General features: G+C 37.9%; 1 protein-coding gene across 2 annotated transcripts in view; it reads left to right on the top strand.

Moving 5' to 3' along the window:
- Positions 1-15,945, top strand: part of NCKAP5 (NCK associated protein 5) — a 1,035,979-nt gene that overhangs the window by 463,320 nt on the left and 556,714 nt on the right. For both annotated transcript variants that reach the window (XM_090279418.1, XM_090279420.1), the window contains one exon: positions 15,658-15,721. In XM_090279418.1, the coding sequence (XP_090135544.1) occupies positions 15,658-15,721 (64 nt within the window). The remainder of the gene's footprint in view (positions 1-15,657; positions 15,722-15,945) is intronic.

The following is a 15,945-nucleotide window of genomic DNA, read 5'->3' as shown; positions in this document are numbered from 1 at the left end:
GCTGACACTGGGAACAGTAAGACAATATACAGAAAGCAATATATTGACTACAGGCTAGTTATGTATTCTAGAAGGAAGAAATATGTGCTCAATATAAATTTTTAAGTCACAATGATAGTGGAGGGATCAAGAAAATATGAAGAAAGCAAGATATAGGCTCAATTCTAGCCAAGTACTTTAACAGGAAATAACTCAAATTCAGTTAGTTCAATAGAAATGAATGTAAAAATTATTGAGTTAAAAAAAAAGATCTGGTTGTATATCAGGTCCAAGTAAAAATTAATCAGGAAATATATATTAAGTATTTTCTAAGGAAAGGGCCACATATATGAAATGCAAATGACCAACCCATATGGTAGACATTACTTGTTGTTTAGTTCCCTGAGAACAATCCCTACCCCATAACAGGGAGGAGAATATCTAAGACTGAGCTACATGACTCTGACCCCCAGGCCAAAGCTGATCAGTCCAGAGTGTGTGCCTCACCCTAAGCTCTGCCAATCAGAATCTTATTCCATGGAATTCAAAATGTGAGATTGATGGTAAATGAAAAGCAGGAGTCCCCAATCCTGAGCCAGGGAATCATGAGAACATCTAGTGAAAAGGTAGATGAATTCTTGCTGCTGAGGCCCCAGAGGTGCCATGGCTCCTGTCCTTCCTAGGGTTTAGTGGTTCAGTTGCTCCTGAAATGTCATAAACTGTTTAATAGAATTCCTCATCTTTCTTATTTTAGCTGGAGTTTGTTTCTGTTACATGCAGCCAGGAGAAACCAAACTCCTACAACTCATATAGAAAGATTAGAAAAGAATCTAATCAAGTCACAAAACTCAACAGTGAAAACAATTCTGAGAGGAAAGTAGGTGAGCTCGATTCTGATAGGTAACGTACTCACCGAAGTGAATTGACAAATGATCAAAGCATCAAAAATTACTCTTTCAAATGATATAGGAAAAGTTATTAAGTTGAATGGTTTATAAAAACAGAAACTTTATTGTGCTTCTAAGGCTTTATAATCTTTCAGTTGCTCAGAGACGTGAGTTAACAAGGGCCTGGTTATGGGTTCTGTCTGCAGACAGACCAATTCTAGGACCACACTCACTGAACTCCTTATCTTGTGCAAGTGACCGGTGCACATCCCTGTAATGAGGGTGACAGCCACAGTAAGTGTATTTGCAAACTGTCCCCACTCTGGAGGACCAACTAAGTCAATATTTCTGTAATAGAGCATCAGGTCAGACCTTATCTTACACTTACCATCATGGCAGACTTCATAAAAATAATATGAAGATGAATATGGAAGTACTAAAGATGTCTTTCTTGCTAAGATAATGGGATCTGTGGAGTTTTAGATATGAAGTATGCCATTGAATCATATAGTTTTTTGAACTCTCTTGAGAAATGGAATGTAAAAGATGTGAGTTCCTTAGATTAAAAAAATAGCTTTGCAATAAATAGTTTATAGTTCTACAGTCATAAATTCCTGTGTTTGGCTTCTGACTTTTTATGGCTCTTACCTTGTGTGAAATGTGACTGCAATTTCCTCTATAAAGACTTCTTTGAGAAGTAAACACTCCTTCTGCTGAAAATATATTACACTTTGCTTAGGGCACCCATTATATTTTCCTAGGTATGTGTATATTTTTATATAGAGATGGATTATATTCAAACATATATAGTTGAGATTCTTTATATTAAAATATAAGCATATCTAAATGTGTCAGTTTCCTAGGGCTGCTGTAGCAAAGCACCATGGAATGGGTGGCTTAAACAACAGAAATTTATTGCCTCACAAGTTCTGGAGGCTGGAAGTCTAAGATCAAGATGTTGACAAGGTTGCTTCCTCCAGAGGTCTGAGTGTGTGTCTGGTCCATGCCTCTCACCTAACTTCTCTTTGTTTGCTGCCAATCTTCAGTGACCTTGGCTTATAGAAGCGTCACCTTATTCCCTACCTTCATTGTCACACAGTGCTCTCCCTTTGTGTATCTATCCTCAAATTTACCCCCTGCTGCCACTTTTAAGGATTCTAGTCCTAATGGATTAGGGCTCATTCTAATGACCTCGTTTTAACTTCATAACTTCTGTAAAGACCTTATATCCAAATAAGGTCACATTCTGAAATTCTGGGAGTTAGATTTCAACATGAATATCAGGGGTGTACAATTCAACCAACTATACTGTATATAGATACATTTATCTGTTTTCTGACAAAGAGTGCTCTGTGACTATAGGGATTAAGTCTTAGTTATCACTGTGTCTTCACAGAACCTAGCAAAGTGCCTCCAACATTGTAGGTAGTACATTTGTGGAATGAGATGATTACATTGCCAGTCTATCCTAAAAGCCACCTTTTTGCTGAGCAGAATTTACCCCAGGGGTGTGGCTTATTCTACAGATGAAGGAAGGAGCTTTTATAGTATAGGCTATACTATATTACAGTCCACTTTTAACTTCTTTTAGGAACTCATAAGCCTTATTTTTTCTGAGCCTAGACAGATGGCTTTAAATCAACTCAAAGACACTGTCTTGGGACCTTCAATGAAAATAGAGACAGAATGAGATTTCAGGGCCATTGATAACTGAAAGCCATGAAACTAAATTAATTGTCACATAAGGGCTATTGTTGCACACACCCAAAGGTATGTAATGCTCCTTAGAAGATAGTTTCCATGTGTTTGCTTAAGAATTCCCTTTCCATATAAAACTGCATATAGCCCACTACTTTTGAATGTTATCAGAACTGATGGAATAAAATAAAATATTAATAAAATTCTGTTGTTTTCCAAATTTTTCTTAATTTTCAGAAATAAGATAGACTTAGATGTGTCTTTTTAGAGGGATTTTAATATTAAGGGAATAAATATGAGGGCAGAGCATGAAAAAAGTTTCTTAGACAACATGGAAAATAAGGAACCCTCCCTCATTCAGCAATCTATTTTTTAGAAGTGAAAATTAAGTTTAAGAAATTAAGTGGTTCTTCAATGATTCATAAAAAGTATATCTCAATGAAATCTTTTCTGAAGTCCTTGAACTGACCTTGCACTCAAGGAAGAAGTTATTGCAAGAGTTAAGAATAGAATTTTCTATATTAAAGTTCAAGGAGTCTTTTGCCCTAATACGTATTTCAGAAACATATTAGGTATGAGACTTCCTGGGTTTCACTCTGCCTCAGACAAAGAGGAGAAGAAGAAAATGGGGTTACTTTAATTCTGTAGTGTTAGCTCAATTAGTAGAGTCTGCATTTACCAGAGACGTTGTGATAAAAGCATGCATTGTTTAAGTGAAAGCTAACAGTTTCAAATAGAAAAATAATAAAAAGGAGAAAACCCAGAAAGACAAGTTCATTTCTTCATTGGTTCACTTATTTACTAACATGTACCTCTGAAATGTTCAGAATGCTACATGTGTGACAGTAGTACTAAGGATTGCAGGTAGCTTGGCACACTTTGTTAAACTCAGGCATTGGCCTAACTTCCGATGCTAAGTAGGTGAAGGAAGCTTGTGATGTTGCCTCAAGTGGATGAGGCCATCTTTGCCCTGAAGCATGATCTTTCATTCACTGAGGATGTGTTTGTGCCTTGGACACATGCAGACCATAAATTTTCTAGCGCTCTGGGTCTTATAGTTCAGTAGTGAGGAGAAATAGGTAAGCAGGCAATTGTGATATAGTGGATGACACAAGTGACTGTATGAATGAATCAGTGAATCACTAAATGAAAATGTAGGTGCAAGCTGAGACTCCAGTGTTGAGAGGGGAAGACCATTCAGTATAGAACAATTTTGAGAATACTTACATGGGCATAAAATTTCAAGAATGTTTAGAAAATACTTTAGAAATGTAGAAAATTATAACAAAATTAGAAAGCTTCAGAAAGCTCAATAAGGACAAGCATGTGGATAAAAAAGACTTTCAGTAAAGCAGGCAACTAAAATTAGGGTATGTGTTTATTTTTACTAATGATCTCTGTGTGTGTATGAGGAGGGAGTTTGTTAACCAGCACAGCACAATGCTACGCAATTCCCACTCCATCCCAAAGTCAGTAGGGTGTGCATGTTGGCCCTTCTGAGTCCCATTGCTTCTTAGTTATGGTTGTACAAATAACTTAGTTACTGAACATACTCTCAACCTCCTGACTTGTATGCATCATGGTTGTGAAGAGATTCCCTAAAGTATATAATAAAATGGCAATTTTTGGTGTTTTAAAGTTTTGGGGCCAACACTGACATTATGTATTAGAAAAAGCATATGACAAAGCTTCTCTCATCTGAGTTGTAGCCCTAAAAGTTTCACAAACATACTCTCTCACCCTGAATATTTGAGTGGATGAGTAATTAAATAATCTGCTTTGGAAAGGCTAATTAATTTAGCCATTACTCAGGGACTGCTGCCACCGGTCTCTCCATCTGCCCACTTGACAGGCACACCTGGCACTTGGCATTGTCCTGCCTCCATGGTGGGCCCACTCCCCAGGATGCTTCTGTGTGTGCAGAGAATGGTCTCCAGCCTCCAAGGGAGCAGACCTGCTCTCTTCAAACATACACCAGGTCACCACCATGCTCTGATTCTTGGGGCCCACTCAGAAATGGGGAAGTCTGATGATTTATTGAAACTTTTCCCCAAGATATTAGAGTGTGACTCTGCCTCAAGGTATAAACGAGAGTAATCACCTATCTAATTTTCTCTGAGGCATTTGGTGAGATCTTTGTAGGAAAGAAATATGGAGGATGTTAACTGAAACAAAGCCTATGCCCAAACATAGGTTTACATTGGGATTTTCATTAGTATTTTTCTTCTATTTTGCCAGAAATGAAGGTTTATGGTACTTGGAATTCAATCTGAAAAGTCATATCAGTGGTTTTCCTACTGATGGGCATTAAAATGGTCATAAATGTGGTTCTTCATCCTTGGAGACCCCCATAGTTTCTTGCATTGCATGTGATTTTTTCTCTAATAGTAGAGGCACAGGTAACAGGTGATGGTAAATACAGAGGCACAAGTTCTAATAATTGAGATTTTAACTAAATATATGTTTATTGCTATTTTTCTATTTAAAGAAAGAACACGTATAGTTGTACCTAAACTTAAGAGCCATGGCATGATGGGCAGGTTTTCCAGCCTGCTTACACCTCGGTTTCCCCATGGAGGATAGGTATCACTGTACATCAGCAGCACTTACACTATGGACCAGGGGTTCTGTGAGTGTTTTTTGAGATATATAGGTCAAAACTACTTTTATCAGAATACTAAGACATTATTTGCATTTTCACTCTGATTCTCTTCTGGGAATACAGAGTTTTGCCAGGAGCTACTCAACATGTAACATTGCAATGTACTAAATATAGAAGCAGATATGAGAATCCAGATGTTGTTTGTGTTAGCCAGACATTAAAGACATTTGCAAAAGTATAAAATTGTGCTACTCTTTCTACTAATTTTTGTTTTGTAATCTATGTTGCATATATTTCATAACCATATATTGATTATATTAACCTGCAATGGAATTATTGTTGTAACTTCAAATATATTTAGGTATATTTTAAAGTCTCAGTTGTAATGTTTAGTATAGCAAATGCCAAAGGATATCACCCACATAAACATGTTGGAGTCCACAAAAGCATGTTGGAGTCTTCAGTGGTTTTTTTCAGAGTAAAGAGGTTCTGAATCCAAAAAGTCTGAGAATCATTGTTGTTTATGTATCAGAGAGTTAATTATAATATATGTCTCCCTCCTGAGATTATTTGAGGTTTAAATGTTTCATGTATTTAAGTATTTAGAAGTGCTCGACATAGTAACTGTTCAATAAGTATTAACCATTACTATATTTTTAAGTTGTGATATGATGTACTGGAATGGAAGAAGCTGAAGAAGTCAGTAGTGTCTCTGAAAAAAGTTACCTGGATCAAATATGATCCAGGGTGTAGAGATTGCAGCTGGACTGAAATCCAATACCATCACATTCAAAAGATAAAGAATTAGGGACTCATACACTCAAAACACATAATAGAGATTCTTTATAATTAAAATATTTGTGGGATCTTATCTGTTTTGCTATATGACCTTTTGCTAAAAAACATGAAGTTAAAAAAAATAACATTCTTAGAAATAGCAAAGGAAGTTAATTTTTAAAATAAAATTGCTATATGATATTTATTTTAAGACCCAGCTTTCAAGATAGCTCTGCGAAGCCAGAGCTTGTGTTGCTGTGCTGGTCGCATCTGACACTGGCTGGCCTGGGTGTGCTCTCCGTCTACGAGACCCTGAGCTCTCTGACTTTGGAAACGTTTTATTTACCTTTATTTCCCAGTGCCTAGGACTGAGCCAGGCCTAGAGTAAACTCACATTAAGTATTTGCTTAATTAATTAAAGAGTACATCATCATTGGATTATATAGACACAGCAGGATATTATGGGTAAATTCAAATATGTACCACACACACACACACACACACACACACACATGAAATAACAGAGGTTTAAATATTTTAGAACGAAGGAACTTAATCTAGCAACCAAAACTAACATGAAGTCACAGTTTTGGAGGTTATTATAGGATTCTCTAATATCACAATATATTTATTACAGTAAAGAAAATTGACTTTGAGTTCATAAGAGGTTTAGAACATTTTTAAATACATATGTGAGCATGTTATCCTTTATTTTTCTAGAAAAGTGAAGTAGAAGTTGCACAAATTAGTTGGCAGTTTCAACAGGACCCACAGGGTATTTGTTATATTGACAGCTTGCTTGATATGCCTTTAGAGCCACACCATTCAAATTAAACTATTTGTATAGAGTAGTTTGGGGCATGGGACTTAGAAAGCATATAAATAATTCTTCACACTTACACTTCCCTGGAGTGCTTGTGCTGCTCTTCCTTCAGGGCATCCTCTGGGGGCAGACCATCTGCCCGATGGCGGGCAGGGCTGCACAGTGGTTTTATTCTCACCCATTCAGGATGGGTGCTGGCTTCTTTTAATGGCAATAGAACATAGATTGCCTGTCTCCAGACGGGTCTGCCTTCCACACTCATGCAACAGATGGCTCTGCAGAACCCTTAAGTTTGAGGTCTCCACACATCACAAACTGAATATATTTCCTCTTTGCAAGCTGCTTTCTCTTGGGGAAAAGTTCTCTAAATATGCAAGTGTTTCAGGTCTTTTCTGGATTTTAAAAATGCCAACATCCTGTTGGCTTCATTGAGGACAATTGTTCCCATAGGCTTAACTTGCAGATATACCTGTGGTACTCTAAAGATTCATGGTTCACATTAATAATTTTGATGTTTATTATCATCTTTAGTTGAGATTGTTGGAGTCTATATTAAAGGACTTTAGAAACCTGGGACTAATTCACCATTTGGATATAAAATTAAATAAGTAGCTCTGTTTTATTTTTCTTGGAGAGAAAATTTCTCTTTGATTTTAACTGAAAGGGAAGTAAGTATTATGGTCTCTTTTGTTTTACTGTCTGTATATTCTTTATATCCTTCTTTTATTCCTATTCTGTAAGTAAGGGTCCACAGCACTCAATAAAATATCCTTGGACATTTGTTTCGCAGTCATGAAGTCAGTACGTATCCCCTTCATAATGAGCCACAGGCTTTGCTACAAACACAGAACAAAACAGTGATGCATTGCAAAAGCACAATTGTCAGTTTCTAGCAGATGAGCTAAGGCCTTCGAATAGGAGCAAGACTGTATGTGTATGTGAGTGTGTTTAATTTTCCTTGGGTTGCATGCAACTCAAGGATTCTTTATTTTTTACACAAAGCTGTTTTTAAGAACCCTGAATTTGCATGAAAAAGATGCTGGTCCCAGTCGGTTTCACACATATATTGGAATCATGGGGATTTGAAGATATAGTTTGCTAAGGGACTATTAAACCATAGGCAAATGAGATTACTTTACAAGAATAAAAAAAGACCCATTTATTTTTGATAATCAAAGTTGATAATTTGAGCCCAGCAATATAAACATCTAGAAATCCTGAGAATTTTATCAACTTGATCACTTCTTTAATTTTATTTTTTTTTCAGATTTAATGTGTTTTATTGATTAAAATATTACATTTGTGCCAATTTCCCTTCCCTCTGCTCCCCTCCACCCGGTGGCCCCCCTCCCTCCAGTTGTCCCCCCCTTTTAGATTATGTCCATTAGTTGTGCATACAGTTCCTCCCAACCTCTCTCCGTCTATTCCATTCCCTCCTACCATGATCCCCAATTCCTATATCATCTCCCTCCCTTTCCCCACTCCCCCTCCCTGTTGACCTCCCCCCAATATGCTTCCCGTACCCACAGTTCCTTTTCCACTCTCGTTGCCTGTTTAGTTTGCCTTTGTTTCATCTCCCTAGCTTCTGTTTTTTAAACCAGTCCCTTTAACATCTCATATAACAGTGGTTTGGATCTAATGAACTCTTTCAGTTTTATTTTGTCCTGGAAACACTTTCTCTGTCCTTCTATTCTGAATGACAATTTCGCTGGATAGAGTATTCGTGGTTGTAGGTTTTGGATTTTCATTACTTTGAATATTTCTTGCCAGTCCCTTCTTGCCTGTAGGGTCTCCCTTGAGAAGTCAGCTGATAGTCTAATTGGGACCCCTTTGTACATAATTCTTTTCTTCTCTCTTGCTGCTTTTAAGATTCTCTCTTTATCTTTAATTTTTGACATTTTGATTATAATGTGTCTTGGAGTGGTTCTCCCTGGGTCCAGTCTCTTGGGAACTCTCCTTGCTTCCTGGACCTGCAAGTCTATTCCCTTCCCCAAGTCTGGGAAGTTCTCCTTTATTATATTTTCACTCAATTTTTCAAGTTCTAGTTCATCTTCCTCACTCTCTGGCAAACCAATGATTCTTATGTTGGGCCTTTTATAGCTGTCCCAGAGGTTTCTGATCCTCTGATTGTTGCTTCCCATTTCCTCTCTCTGCATTGGTTGACTGCTTGTTCCTTCTCCATATTCCAGTTTGTTGAAATGAACTCTGGATTTTTTTTCCTCACCATCTGTCTCGTATGCGGTTTTGTTCCTTTCGTTATGAATGTTTTTCGCTTCTTTCTTATCTTTTTCCTGCTCTTTTGTGAATTCTGTAAGCCACCTGATAACAATGGCCCAGAACCGAGCCTCTGACAGGTTTCTTATCTGTTCATCTGTCAGGTTCTCTATCTGTTGCCTGGTGAGCTGTGTCACCAGGATTTCTATAGTTGTCTGCCTCATTTTGACAGATGCGTTTTGTTTTCTTGGGCCGGCTATAGGGGGCAGTGCCTGTGTACGCATCACAATTCAGCAACCGGCGCCTGTCTGCGACCTATTTCGCAGCCCTGTGGTGCTTTCTTTGGGGGCGGGGGTCCAAGATGGATTCACACAGTTATTCAGCTAGGAGACCGGGATCCGTCCTCCCGTCCCCCTGGGCCTCACTGTTCAAGGCGATGCGGTGGCTGCTCTCCCCAGCGCTGGGGTCGCGCACTGCCAGGGGCCCGACCGCAGCCGGGATTTCTTGCCGCCCCGCCGCGGTCTCAGGTGCGATCGCAAACAGCACTGCCCTCTTTAACTCTTACCTGCCCAAATGGCACCGCTGGTTTATAACTTCATATGTTGGGCTTCCGTGTAGTTTTATTTTCTGGAATTTCTAGTTATCCTTTGTTTTGAAGTAGTTGTATTCCTCTCTAGTTGTAGAGGGAGACCTAGCGTGTCCATCTAAGCCTCCATCTTGGCCGGAAGCTCCACTTCTTTAATTTTAATAAAAAATAAAACTACTCTTTCATAGGAAAAAAAATACAATTCCACTGACAAGAACTAGTGAGATAAAATGCACACACATGAAATTTCAAGGACCTGAAAAATTTGGGAGATAGAAAGTATTGAATCTCAAAAAAGAAACTTTTTTCTTTTTTAGCCTTAAAACCCTCTTTTCAAAGGAACTATCTTTAGAAGCCTAGTACATAAAATAGCTCAAGCTTGGGGTGACCTTGCTGTGGTGGGACTTAGCTGCCACTGCTCTTGCCTCTCACCCCATAAGAAGACCCTGGGCTGTTGGAACCCTTAGGAGCTCTTTGCTCTGTGGCATTGTATGCATTACACTTCCTGAATAAATGATTTAAAACAGTGACAGAGCATGGTCCCAAAGAGACACTTGTATTTGCTGTTCTCATGAAGTTTGCTCATTTACAACCTAACTAGTTGGCATCAAATAACTGGACTTAAGCAAATTTCCACCTTGTAAATGAGGAGGACTGGGGTGCAGGGCTAGGATCGGAGAATGTCTTTCCTGTGACACAGTCTACTCTGAGCTTTTCTGTGTTTACATCATACATTTCCACCTGACAGTTTGAAATTGGGCACATCTCTGTTCACATGGTGGTAGGTGTGGTCAAAGCTACAGTTGATGTTTCTAGCTTCTTAATATTTTAATCTCTGTTCCTCCAAATCAAATGGCTAACATGCTGCCACTTTAGAGAGGATCTTTTTATGTTGGTTCATTCATTCACACTCTCCTTCTTTATTGAATGCCAATAAAATATGATTTGTGGGAACATCACAAACTTTAATGATTTATTAATATTTTTCCTCTTAAAAACTATGTAATGGCTAAAACCATTGAATTTTTCTTGAACTGAATAAATTTGACAAGCACCTGAATTGTGTAATAATCCCTAATAGTATTATAAAGGCAGTCTCTTTTAAGTATAAAATAGTGATGTTTGTAACCTTTAAACTATATTAGAACTCATCATTTAGAAGGATGATTGTGCTAACATTAGATTCTTGCTGTTTCTAGAAGGGTCTTCTTTATGCTTAACTGCTCTTGTAAAAAATTAACATACTATTAGCATATATATTAAATCTTCCTCTGGAGATTAAGCAATCAGGAACGATGATTCCAACAAAATTTCCAGAACATCTTTTCATTTCTAGTTCTGTATCTTCTGGGCAGAGTTCTCAAAATGTGGTCATGGGATTGTGGGTGCTCCCAAGACACTTTGAAGGAATCTACAATGTAAAAACTACTTTTGTAATGACATTAAGGTGTTATTTACCTTTTTTACTCACATTCTTACTTGAGAGTACATGGAGTTTCCCACAAACTACATGATGTGCTATCTCAACAGGTTGAATGCAGAAGCAGATATGAGAACCCAACTGTATTATTTTTAAGCCAGACATTAAAAATATTTGCAAAATTTTAAAGCAGTGTCTCTCTTCTCATAAATTTATTTTTGTTTTGGAATATAGGCTTATTATTCCATAAAAATGCTTCATTTGTGTTAACATGGGTTTATTATTATTTTTAATGAGTTAGTAAGTAAATATTTTTAAGTTATCTGTTTTCATTTACATGCGGTAAATGTCAGTTGATATAACCCATGTAAACTTAAGCTCTTTTGGGGCCTCAGTAATTTTTCAGAGTGCAGAGGGGTGCTCTGACTCAAATATTTGACAGCTGCTATTCTACTATCCCTTCATTCACATCCTTATATAGAAATTCACTTTGTTGAAACATCCTCACTATTTACATGGTAGCCAGGGGAAGCTATGCTTTCCATAATTTCAAATATATGTGAACAAGCTTTTGTGGCCACCAGAACCAGAAGGTGCCCTGTGGGAATCATTTTGTGTGTAAGTATATGTGTTGTATAACATGTCAGTGCAAAATGGTAGTATTATTGAACTTTTATTATACTAGGCAATTGGTATTAGATTGCATGACTGATTCAGCAAATCACAAACATTTATTTTGTTTCTACTAAATGGCCCTTAGTAGGTGTTATAGAGATGAACTAAAGATGATCTCAACATTCAAGCAAGCAGTTGTTACAGTGAGATATTAACTGCACCACAACTGACCACGTGCAAAAGTATATTAATCAATGTTAGGTTGGCTGCCATTGTTATGGCTGAGGAAGAATTTAAGGGCTTATTTAGAGGAAAACGTATACTGAATAAACAATTGGGGAAAAATATAAGACTGTACAATATAGTTTAGACTAGAAGTTAAATGTGTCTGTATTCACTATATGAAGGAAGCCTTGGGGCAAATGATTTTGAGTATTGTTATATTAACTTAATCATGATCATTGGCATCATAGTAGCTTCTGGGGTTCTGGTAATGTTCTAGTTATGTATTTATGTGGTAGCAGCAAGGATATGTTCACCTCATGATTACTAGTAAAGTTGTGCACTTGTGATTTCTTAATTTCTATATGTATTTTGTATCTTAATGAAAAAGTACAAAACTTAAAAATCTTAAATTTAAAATATCACTATATAGTGTTAAAATGCTTATATATATACCTTAAAATATTTATCTGAAGGGTCCTTGGTGCTTCTAGTTAGTCCTTATTTTTCTTCCATCTATGAAATCTTTTTGGTAGATTTGTTCTTCTTTTCAGGATCATGATGGTGAATCACATGGTACTGAGTCTTCAGTGTGTAAATAATCTGTTGAGGTCTCTCTGTCTCTGTCTCTCTGTCTCTCTGTCCCTCGCTCTCATCTCCATCTCTCACCTCTATCTCTACCTTTATATCTCTCAATGTATCATCATAATGTTTTCAGTAAAAACAAAGGGAAGTGAGTCAACCAGTTTCAAAATACATATTTTTGAGAAGTTTTTAATCAAAGTATTACATGTACATAATTTAGAAATCAAATATAGTGATAAAATTTATAAGATGTTCATGCCTTCCTCCTTACCTCCACATCTTTGTCCTGCAAACCACTTTTGTTTTTTAGCTCTATCTTCTGATTTTTTCATCCTTGTATCTATAAAACAATACTTTTAGTTTTAGGTTTATCATTTTTGGACATTATAAATTGTCTTACTATTATACAAGATAAAGACTTATTGTTTGTATACTATCTATCTCTTTATACTTACCCCTTCTCCCTAATTTTCACTGTTAAAATTAATTAAGTTAATTATAATAATAAAATGAAGTAAGTAGTATTTATAACTGAGTCTAGTAGAATTCTGCAATTGCATTCATAGAATAACTTCACTCTTTCCAAGAGTTAATAATCGCCATTGGCTTCGGTTTTCATAACCAATCCCTGGTTCTTAACAGACTTTTCCCCTAAAACTCTAAAAGTCCTCTCAATATTTACAACACATAGATTAATAGATTAATTTATTTTTGATCCACTTTTTTTTTTTTTTTCTGGGAGTTATCCATTGGAGACTCACCATCCTCTTGCTGAAAACAGGATTGGTTGTTCTCTAGATTGCTTCATAGCTGTTTGTCCTGGGTCATCTTTGTACCAAAAAAAAATATATATATATATATTTTTTCCCTCTTCTATATAGTAATTCTTGTTTCTTGCTATTCATGTCTTTCTTTTTATTAAGTTGGGTGAAGGCATACATCCCAGTGAGAAAGAATTTATAGATTAATTTGACATGTCAATAGGAGGGATTTACCCCCCATGCTGATTGGCTGCAAAGATTGGCTCTGACCACTGTGGAGAATTAGCTGTGCCAGGGCCTGCCCCAAAGAGCAAGACTTACTTCAGTGGCTCTGATTCCCTCTGAGTGTGACACTTGTGGAGGTGGCTCTGGGGCTTCCCAGGAGGTGCATGCCAAGGGCAATCACCACCTGTGTCCTACCCAGGGCCACCCAGCATGAGCTACAGAGTGATTTGCAGATGGCTGCTGCTTGTGCTGGGGTTGGATGTGCCAAGGTGAGGCCAAGCTGTGAACCAAGGCTGGCTGCCACTAGTGCTGGGCATGGGGCCATTTAGTGAGAGGTACAGGGCATGCTGAGGACAGATGCTACTTGTTGGAGAAATTTTAGGAAAGTCTGAAGTATGAGCCAAGATAGGTTGTTGGCATAAAAAGCTAATGGAAACAGCTTAGGTGGGCCTGCAGGCTGGTTGGGGCAGCATCTCAGGGAATAACCAGGGTGGGACAGACAGTGGTAGCCAGATTGTTGGAGACTCAAATATGACACCTTTGGAGGCAGGGCACTCTCAGCTAAGGAACAATAACCTCTGCCAGCACATCTGTCTGGGAAAAAGCTGCCCCTCCAGCTCTGATGCCAAACAATTAATATATTCCCTGTATTACCCTGGTCCCTTTTAGAACTGCCGCCCCAGTGCTGGAGCGCAGAGGGAGGGAGTGATTAAGTCCATGCACAGGGCCTTTAAGGGGAATGCCTGGGAATCCAGAGCCCTCTGTCTCTCTCAGCCACACTTCCCACTGATTTTTATAGCCAGAAGTTATGGGGACTTCTCTTCCCTACACTGGAATGCTGAGCTGGGGGTGTGATGTGGAGCTGGGTTCCCTTGATTCTCAGGAGGGACCTCTGTAGCTGAGATATCCCTCCCAACTTTACCACCACAGGTGGGTGTGGGACCAGCCCATTTTGCATCTCCGCCTCCCCTCAGTCTCTATGTGGCTTCTTCTTTATATCCTTAGTTATAGGACTTCTTTCTGTTCAGCTAGATTTTAGGCAGTTCTGAATGATGGTTGTGTGTAGGTTTGATGTGGTTGTGGGAGGATGTGAGCACTGCACTTACCTATGCTGCCATCTTGACTGAGGTGGCGCACATGCCTTCTTGGCTGTCACAGGCGTTTCAGAGGCCCAAGCAGTCAGTCCAGAGGGGAAAGCCTCTCACTCTCAGGGAACTGAGTTGCCTCCTTGCTGTTTGCAGATAGCTGATCCTGTGTAGAGGGAAGGCTGAGGGATGAAATATCTTTCAAATAGTTTCAGATCTTCTTAGCAGTAGAAACATTTCAGGGAAAATCCCTGCTAAAACTAAGATTTGAGAATTGCTGGAAGAGTTTACCTACCCTTACTTTATCTATGAACCGTTCAAAGAATAATTGAAAAGCTCTCTAAAATGCAGATATCTATCACTTTAAAAACTGTTCTTAAAATCTTGGTGGATATTATTTTTTTTGGAAGTGAAATTAGAATTACAATGATAAAAGATACAACATAAACTCCACTGTAAAATAAAGAATACTGAAATAAATAATCTGATTTTTAATTCTATATATTTCCTAGATCCTAAAAAATGATATGCAGAATTTTTATTTAGTCTTCGAAGTAAGGCAAACCTAATTTTGATTCTAATATACTATATACCAGCTGGGGGCTTGGCTTGTTCCTTAGCCTTTCTGTGCTCCTATTTTTATATCTATAAAATGGGGATAATAAAACCTATTATTGTTGGGCTCATATAAGATCAGGTAAAATGCCCAGCACTGTGCCTGTTACATAGGAAGCCTACAAGTGATTTTCTCTTTATCATTTCAAGAATGATATAGTTATGTTTTCTTTTTTTTTTTAAATTCAGTATCAACACAGACCAACAAAGAAATAAAAATAATTAAAATATATATGAGGAAAGCTGATACAGAAAGGACACAGAAAATTTATTTACAAATGATATTCGTTAATGAATTTAAAGTAAAGCTTTCATTCAACATTCAGCATTTATTTGGCTATTTTAAAATCCAAGGCAAAAAAAAACCTCTTTCATGACACTCAATGAAAACAATGCAGTGATGACCATTCACTTTAAATATTTATAGAAAGTTTAGCGGAGGAAGTGAGCTAAACCAAGGAAGGAGTTCCTCTAGAGACCTCAAAAGAATGTTTCCAAGCCATGCCCGTGCCCCCTGTGCCCGAGAGGAATGGCTAAGTAATCATGCTCCTTTGTTTCTCCAGGGAGAAGCTGGCTGTGGCCCGCCTGCAGCGAGAAGTTGCCCAAAGGAGAAGTGAGGGGGCAATGGTAAGTCCTGGTTACTCTGTCCTGGCTCTGAACATCCCTTCCAAAGGTGTCTGGCTTGAAAGGGATTTTTCTCATTAAGGACAATTAAGGAAAATGCTTGTAGCAAACTGAATGCTATATCTGTAAGTGGTGTGCTTATAATGTAGTGCAGACAGCTCTGTCATTTGCAGAGAGAGAGAGGGAGAGAGAGAGATGAAGAAAAATAACTATTTGGGCTTTGAAGA

This window comes from Furipterus horrens, unplaced genomic scaffold, assembly GCF_987537825.1.
Source record: "Furipterus horrens unplaced genomic scaffold, mFurHor1.1.pri manual_scaffold_1, whole genome shotgun sequence".
Taxonomy (NCBI): domain Eukaryota; kingdom Metazoa; phylum Chordata; class Mammalia; order Chiroptera; family Furipteridae; genus Furipterus; species Furipterus horrens.
This window is presented reverse-complemented; position numbering and strand designations above follow the sequence as displayed.